The sequence below is a fragment of the Morone saxatilis genome, unplaced genomic scaffold, assembly GCF_004916995.1.
Source record: "Morone saxatilis isolate NCDOM2014 unplaced genomic scaffold, NCSU_SB_2.0 Contig3, whole genome shotgun sequence".
NCBI classification, from domain to species: domain Eukaryota; kingdom Metazoa; phylum Chordata; class Actinopteri; family Moronidae; genus Morone; species Morone saxatilis.
In genome coordinates, this window is record NW_023339873.1 from 12,388,994 (window position 1) to 12,398,108 (window position 9,115).

Consider the following 9,115-nt stretch of genomic DNA (forward strand, 5'->3'; position numbering starts at 1 on the left):
TGCGTGCGTGCGTGCGTGCGTGAGAAATCGGCACTTCCCTCTGGTAAACCTCCTCCCCATACGGTGAATTATTGTGGTGTGAAGAGATGGAAGCTGAAATTTTCCCCATTTGTTTTCACTACAAATCACACATTGAGTGTCAAAAAAACATTTTTCTGTCAGACAGACTTTTCATTTATTGTTTTATTCTAAATCTAGCTAATGATCGGAATGTCTCGTTGGATTACTACCATATGTAGTTACACCATATGACCATGAAGAGCTCATATGGATCGTTTAAATCCAGCTTGTGCTGATAGAACTCGGAATAGCTTTAAATCTAAGTTACTAATAGCTTTCATTCTTCTGAAAATTTTTATTTTATTTTATAGGTTGGAATAAAACAAGTTAAAAATGTATGGCTATAAAGGATTCACCACAAACTTTTTGAATTATTACTGCCTCTCTGATGTCTATTATTTTCATAACAATTTGTTTCATGACCTGGATAGCGTTCTGCTGTCACATTTATTGTGCGCCCCCAGGGCACTTCCTGTTTTTGCAGGTAAGAGAGAGTAATTCCCTTCGAGAGGCGTCCATTCAGAGCTCCTCTTTCCCTCCCCCAGTCTCTACTACTGCCTGCCAGGTCAGTTATTTACACAGATACAATAGTTTACAGTCATTTTGTTGACATATTTATGTTAGATAACAAATGTTTAAAAAATATCCAAAAACCCTTGCTGAAAATGTGTTTTCCTGTGCAGATGCGTTTCTCTCTGTACCTGTATGGGGACTTTAATGGTTCTTTGCTGGTGGCTATAGAAGAGAATGGGACCACCAACGCACCACTGGTCTGGGAAAGAAATGGTCAGTGGACAGATGACTGGGAAGATGTTGCCCTGCAGCTGACTGGCCTTCATCATGGGTATGTAAAATAAAAAAAGGAACGGTAGAGAGAGCAAAAGAATCAGGCATGGTCTCGTGTGTATAATCATCATTCAAACTTACTCACCTCTACTTTTTGTCACTCAAACACAAAAGCTTTTCACATCAGGCTTTGTAATATTTCAATTTTCTTAACTTTTCATGTCAAAATAAAAGCAGTACTAGTGTATAACACATATATAATACAGCTGTAATTCTCTAAATACCCAAATGGTGTGTGCTTTGCTCCAGGTTCCACGTTAAGGTGACAGCTGTGTGGGGACAAGGCTCCAATGCTGACGTCGCTCTCGATGACATTGCAATTGGAGCAGCCTGCTTCAACACAGGTAAGCTGTTGCTAACACGCTATCATATCAATCAGGAGGCACAAGTGAATGAAGTTAAGATGACTGTTTATTATATCACATGATATGTGATGATTAAGTCTTAACCCTGTGGAACTTGAAGCCCTCTAGAGCAATATTTTTTACAAGCACATGCATGAGCTGGCAGGTGGCGCGATACACCTTCCTGACATTCCTCACAATCCTGAGTTGGGGGCAGTAATGAGCAAAGATGTGCAGCAATGCCCCAGCAAATGCAGTAAAGACAAAGACTGCAAGCTAATAAACTTAGATGCAATGCACAATTTTAAATAGAAAAAAATGACTTTGAAAATGTTTTATAAGGAAGAAAATGTATATAACATATCTGTTAGACCTCACACACTAAATGGAAATATAACTTTTGTTTGTTAACAGGAAACATCCTCCAGAACATCCTTAATTAGCACTTGTGGCCACAGACACCACTGAGCAGCAAATGCAACAATGCCCATTAAGACTGAAAAATCTGTTTTATAAACATCTGTCTCTGATCCGAAATGATCCGTACTCTATAGAAGTCCTGCTGAATGAAATAGAGAACACTGAGTCCTCCTAACTGTTGAGACTGAGTGATGACTGCAGTCTTTTGCTTGGAGCAGTCATCAGTCATTCGTTTGATGCCCCGTTTCAATGATTGGTTGTGACACGAGGGTAACCGACATTTAATTCTTTGCTGCAATTGTAGTACCGCAATATGTGTGCCAACATTCTTGTGTCAGTGTCATTATGCCTTACAATCATGTGAAAGGACTTTTCTAAAAACCTCTTTATTCTCTATTGAACTTGGGATGAATTTTATTATCTAGCGTGGTAACAGAGTTGATACACAGATGTGTAATTTAAATTTGGATTAAAGGGATAAGTCTGTTTTTTTGTTTTGGGATTTAAAGGAAGGATGGCTGAAAACCTCTGTGGAGCCACAGTGATAACAGTGGTGTACGGCTGATGCTCAGCTCCAGCTGGGAAAGACTGGAAATGTATTAACTGATATCAGGGTCAATTCAGGATCAGGAGTGAATTTAGTAAACCCTAAATTAGCTTAATGTTTCTCCCTATCACATTTATAAACTTGCGTGCTTTTATGTTGTTGGAACTACACCATCTCTTTTTGGATGTTACTACTCAGCTAGGTTTGCTAATTGTAGTGATGTGCCCTTTATGACTGCCTGTTTTATAGGCCTGTGTTCGTTGTGTTTACGCTAATAATATGTGCTTACTTCTTCCTGTCTCAGTTTATGCTGTTAGTTGGCGTGATGGTTTAAACAAAGAACACAAAACTATACAAAATGAACCACTGCCATGAATCTTTGCATGTAAACTGTTCCATACAGTGGTTTTGAGAATCGATACAGTAACACAGGAAATAAGAATATTTTCTTGCACCCCCTTTAAGAAAGGTCAGCGATGCCACATTGGTTTTAAGGAAGGATCTGGCAAAGGACAGTGCAGTACACAAAGTTTAAACAGTAATTCCCAAAATTCCCTGTGTCTGTATGCAACATAGCAGTTGAAGAGGAATTAGTGAGAAATATATTCATGATGTTTTCCTCTACCGGAATTAGTCTGACAAAATGTTCTCATATTCATCCATAATACCTTTCACCGAATTGTTTTCATTCGCTTTGATCTGTGTCACTTTCTGTCCAGATATAATTTATGCTTCAGTGATATGCAGATGGATGACTGTGACTCCTTTTTTCTCTTTCTTCCCATCTGTCTCTACCTTGGCTCCCTGCCTCTCAGATCTCAACTCTCTCCTGCCCATGACAGACTTGGAGGATTTCTTAAGCCCCCTTCCAGAGCCTTCGGCCTCAGGTAGCGTGCAACTTCAGCTATCACCTTGGATACGCTGTAAATTTCCAAAGCGTCCCTCATCTGCCGTGTCATTTTTTTAATCCATCCTGCATGCAGAATTTACATACCAGGTGGTAGACTGTACACTTGCAATTTCTCTTGGTGCTTGACGCTTTATCTACCATATCAGGTGACCAGAAGCTTTCAATTCATTCGACATTCAGCGCTCACATACCAGGTGGTTAACGCAATTTCCAGCGACTTTCCAGGATGTTGTGTCATATGTGTGTTTCCTCTTAGTCTCACATATTTTTCTGCATTTTTTTCTTTTGTTTCTCTTTATTTTTTCCAGGTGAATATACTATACCTACATTTAGCAACTCACTCAACAATTCTTAAATCTCGCACCAGCTCATGTCAGTGTCTCCGTTTTTCTAGAAGTGTCTTTGATGACGTGGTGGTTTACCTCATGCGGTGCCAGTGGTCCCTACGGCCCGACCCAAGCCCAGTGTGACAGTACCTACAGGAACAAAAATGTCAGTGTTATTGTGGGGAAGGAAGGCCCCTTGAAAGGAGTCCAAATGTGGAGAGTACCTGCTACTAACAGATACATGTAAGTGATAGAGGGGATGTTTTTTATGCTCATCTACCTGAGCTTTATGGTGGAAGTCAACAGGCTAGAGAGTTATTTATTCAAGTATTAGTCTGATGATATTCTATATTGTTCTTACTAAATATATAAATAAACAAATCCCATGAATAGAACAAAACCCACAATGAATTCTCTCATACTAACATTGCCTCCATAGTCAAAACATCATATAGCTTATTCCTCTGTGCCATAGACCTTAATTGTTGTCCAAAAAATATTAAAAACACACGTAAACACGGTTGCACTCACAGTGAACCTGGAAAGTTTACCTGGTAAGTTTATCTTGAGTCAATCCACATACATACTGTAAATAGTCACTATCTCACAAAATCTGGAGCTGAAAAGAGTCCTCAGCCAATGCATTATTTACTCCTGTTTTGAGTAATGTTTACTCAAAACTGTGTTATGGGAAATGACTGAGCCTTTTTAAATGTTGAATGCTGAATGAATTTTCTTGTATTTAGTAGGAACTAATGTGCTTGAGGTTTAGAGCCACAGACAGAGCGGGGAAGTCAGAAATAATGATTGAGACATAGACATGTTGTTGGTTTTGGTCTTTCAATAGGATTTGTTGACAGTAATAAAAATGTCAAATATAGCCATATTGTCCTGTAAGAGCAGTGATTCCCGTTATGAGTTGATGTCACTGGCTTTATCTGGAAAGAAAGAGTTCACTTATTGTTTACGCTTTTCTTTCTTTTACACTATCTGAATCTCATCTGTAGTTTATTTCTAGGATCTTTGTCTTTTAAGAGAAAGTATTCATCCACATGTGTTAATATCGTTGTGGGACTAGGCATGACAGTTTAAAAGTGTGACTAAATGCATGGGGACTAAATTATTTTGGCCATGCTCAGGGTAACTGGTTGTTGTCTTGCCAGATCAAGACTTCAAACAATTTGATTGTCTTTGAACAGCCAGTCATGGGGCCTCATTATCACACCCACAACATGAAATAAGGCCGCGGAAAAGTGGCAAGATTAATCATGGGATTTACAGAGTATTGAATTACTTATTATACACAGCTGTACTTCATGCCAATATCAACACAATATGTGTATGTTTTTAAATCTTTTTAAAACCGCAGGTGACTGAGTCTGCTGATTTGTGTGTTATGACAGACATCTATAGCTGTTTGCATAAGTGTATTGCAGTCTATCTATCTAGCATGATATATACTGTGGAGCTTGAGCCAGAAAGCAGTTTTTTGCAGTATTTAATCCTCTTGCGGCACAATGATCTCCCCCAGGATCTCTGCCTACGGGGCTGCTGGAGGCAAAGGAGCCAAAAACCACAATAAACGTAACCACGGGGTCTTCATATCTGCCATTTTTCCTCTGGAGAAAGAAGATGTACTTTACATTTTGGTGGGCCACCAGGGAGAAGACGCATGTCCCGGGGTGAGTAGGTTGGAAGGATTCGTTATCATGTGTGATGTCCCCACTGGGATATCTTTTACCAGGGAAAGAGGAGACAAGAGAGTGACCTAGATAAAAAAATATTTCCGGCTGGATTGATTCTTTTGTGAAGCCAGATTCTTCTTCTGAAACTCGAATCTCCCTCTCCCCTTGTGGTGCAGAGAAATCCCCTCACCCAGAAGATCTGCCTGGGAGAGTCGTCAGTGATTGAAGACAACTTCAGGGGAGAGGCCAGCTCAGAGTGGGCTGGGGGAGGAGGCGGAGGAGGTGGAGCCACTTACATCTTTAAGGTGACAGAATAAACTATTTGCAAACGTACACGTGCACCACTGAGCATGTAAATAGTTGAAAATGGCTCAAATGAGTGAGATTTACAGTGATTCTGTCTTGTCAGATGGAGGGAGGTGAGCTGATTCCCTTGCTGATTGCGGCAGGTGGAGGAGGAAATGCCTACCTGGAGGACCCGGAGTCTAGTCTGGACCAGATACCACTGGAGCAGTACGAAAACAGCACCGTAGCCCCCAGTACCAAAGGTCAAACTGGTGCTGCAGGTACTATATTATAAGTCATACTACTACTAATACAGATTTAATGTTTGTTTAAAGTATTGACTGAACTAAACTTACATTTCTTTTTTTTTAATTTACCTGTAGTGTTATCTCACCATGCAGAATATGCCCAGGTTTGATATATCTGACTTTGAGATTACTCTCTCCGCCCTAACACAATAAGGGGGATTGGAATTTTGTTTGTGGTGCTCACAAAAATGTTCCCATTACTCTGTATAATCCACTGAAAATGCAGTCAACAGTCCTCACATGTCTTTAAGCGAAAGTAGTTTCAAATGATAGTGATTGAAATTACTACGGACAGTGAGGTCTGTAAACAATTTGGAGTAACAGGAAATAAATTGGGGTCAATTCTTGGATTTTTTAAAGTTATTTGGACATTTTATGCCTTTATTAGATAATTGACAGTGGAGAGATGACTGTAAAACGAAGGCAGAGATCATGAACATGCAATTTAGGTCCTGGCTGGGATGTTGCAATTCTTTGAAAAGAAAAGAATTTAAAAACCTGTTAGAACGATTATGACAGTTTTGTCTGTTGAAAATACCTCCAGAATCATTGTGACTTGATGATCTCAGTCTGAGAGCAACCATTTTATATAAAAGCTGAGGAAGAGAGAAGAATGACGGAATAGTTACATTATAGTTACAAAAACACAGAAAACATTGAAATGTTAAATTTTAAAGAAACTTTGAACACAAAAGAAAGCACAGAATAAAACATGACATAAAATAGTATATGCACTACTATATAAATTATGTATAAAATGAATTACGGGAGTTACATTACGGTTAATATTCCTGATAACACTTAAGAGTGGTGGCAGACTCAGGTGTATACTTTATGATCACAGATGTTTGTACCTAGTTGTTGAAGTGGTATAAACCTCAGATGACGACCAGATTTCCCGTTGAAACTGGCAGAACTTTTTTTTGATATCAAAAGAAGAATTATTTCATTTCTCTCAGAAATGTTAAAACCTGCCCATAGAGACGTGTTGTTTGAACGCCACGAGAGGATTTGTTTATTCTGTACACACACACATTTGAACCAGCATGCATTGGCATGCGTTCATGCTCTCACACAGCAGGATGTGTTTGGCCTGTGGATAATGGGATCTATCTGGATGGTATTTTTAGTTTCCTGACAGGTCTTGACCTTTGAAGCAAGACATATATGGCAGGTCTCTCTCTCTTCGCTCCTGGAATTGCCTGCTGGAACATTCTCACTAAATCCCCTCAGACCAACAGAGTCTCAACACAGACCATCTATCTGCTTATTGAATCCTCTGTGGGATTGTTTAGATAAAGATCTGAGTGTCAGGGGAAATATGTGGTGAGTAGAGGAGGTGTGTGTTCACGCATATTTGTGGAGATGTGTCTGGTGATGTTGAAACTGGTCATTCTGACATCTAGAGGCTAGAGCTGCAGCCGATATTTCATTATCATGGATCACAGCATGGACTTTGCAAAATCTGCAGAGGCTTAGGAACTCCTGCGGGACATGTGTGATTTATTTAAAACCTTCTTTTATCTGCTCATCAGCGTAGATTAGAGGCCTTGATCAGGTGGTGTTTGAACCTGTCGACTCTTTTCTATTATTATTCATCGCTAAAGAGCATCTGTCTCCATCACGGCACAGTGGAAACATTTTAATTCCAACTTAATATATAAATATAAAAAAGCAAAAATGTAATTACATTAGTGTGTGGTTGTCAGGGACTTCAGTGACTAAGTGAATGGGTGTAAAGTTATAAACAAAAGGCAAAATCAGGCAGAAGCCTCGCTGTTGACCCTCTCATGTCTGCCCACCAGCTGCCTGAGAATAGGAACAAAGAAACACAACAGCACGACAAAAACAGTTGGACAGAACAAGAGCTCTGTCTCCTCTTATTTCTATGCTGCGTATCTCTGCTTGCTTCACTAAAGTCTTCCCACCTTGTCAAACTTAGTCTCAACAAGACCTGAGCTCTTTGCTTGCAAAATCTTGGCTACTTGAGACTTGTCGATAACACACTGAGCAGAACCTGATTTAATGGCTGAATACCCAGTCAGACAGCTCTCTCTCTCACTGAATGTCTCAGTTACTAATAATAACATGCTCAGGCAGATCAACTGCCTCCAGTAACAACTGACTAGAGCAAATCTAGACTGACCAGTTACCCAATGAGAGCCAGCAACCAACGCATGCAAACATAAACAGAAAAATACCATCACAAAACTAAAACTCTAACAAAAGACACTTAACTAAAAGTTAACATATCTTGGCCGTTGCTGCATCAGTTTTAAACATTTTTTAAAAATGTGTGTCCCCCAACTTTGTGGAAAAACAATGCTAAATCACTACCCCTTTAACATTACTGACATAAACCTACAGGTTTACCTTAATACACTTTCTCTGGAGGAAATCAAGCTAGCTTCATTTTCAGTTGCCCAGATGTGCAACCAAACATGTTTACAACCTCCCTAAATCCATCCATGTATGCCAGCTCTGATACTGCCTTTGGCTTCCTGCTTAAATTCAAGTTATGGTGCAAAACCTCTTGTGAACAAAATGTTTGTTCCTTTAGTTTTTCCTACAAAATATGTACAGTATGTAACATGTATGACATCAAAGTGTTTAATTTTGTGCTTGTTTCATTTATGTTTCCCTGAAGGTGGAGGTGGAGGTTGGAAAGACAGTCCCAGTCCTCACCTGAGGGCGGGAAAGTCTCTGGTGGAGGGAGCTGAGGGGGGATCCTCATGTCCCCTGGCCTTGTCCAAGCTCAGCTGGTCCACCTTTGGGGGTTTTGGAGGTGGAGGTGGGGCCTGCACAGCGGGAGGCGGCGGAGGAGGTTACAGAGGTAACAATGTTCTGTCAGCTACACTTGTAGCTACACAGCTACAAACTACATTGCTTTATCTTTTCTAAACCCTGAACTAAAAACTCAAATGGCTTTTATGTCTTTTTTTTTCTTCTGTCTGTCTATTAAACTCCTTAAAGAAGAAGAATTATCATTTGTGTGTCTTTCTTAAAATATTTGATTTGTGCTTCAGTCTAAAGGATAATTTATGCATGTCTGGTTGCTTTCGACAGTTGACTCTTTAAATAAATCACACAAATTTCAACTTAAGAAAGTTTTGCAGCATATAATTTTCTACCACTCAGAACGATTGGATAGTTTCTTAGTTTGTTGCCATGGTTATCATACATAGTAATTGAACGTTATTTCTACAATTTCTATTTTTAAGTGACATAACTGCCTGCAAGAACCAATGCACAAAAACCAGTGTAAAAATTCAGGGTGTCATGCAATGACAGTGTTTGGCAACAAATTGGCAAACTGACAAGCATATGCAGCGAAGCCTGCAAGCTAGTTCAGGCAGTCAACTCGAGCGGCGCTGCTATACACAC

General features: G+C 39.7%; 1 protein-coding gene across 1 annotated transcript in view; it reads left to right on the forward strand.

Moving 5' to 3' along the window:
* ltk (leukocyte receptor tyrosine kinase) overlaps positions 1-9,115 on the forward strand; it is a 60,785-nt gene that overhangs the window by 26,640 nt on the left and 25,030 nt on the right. Inside the window, exons 8-16 of the mRNA XM_035673843.1 lie at positions 525-625; positions 744-904; positions 1,156-1,250; positions 3,033-3,104; positions 3,522-3,696; positions 4,985-5,135; positions 5,315-5,443; positions 5,548-5,704; positions 8,379-8,564. Of these exons, the coding sequence (XP_035529736.1) occupies positions 525-625; positions 744-904; positions 1,156-1,250; positions 3,033-3,104; positions 3,522-3,696; positions 4,985-5,135; positions 5,315-5,443; positions 5,548-5,704; positions 8,379-8,564 (1,227 nt within the window). The remainder of the gene's footprint in view (positions 1-524; positions 626-743; positions 905-1,155; positions 1,251-3,032; positions 3,105-3,521; positions 3,697-4,984; positions 5,136-5,314; positions 5,444-5,547; positions 5,705-8,378; positions 8,565-9,115) is intronic.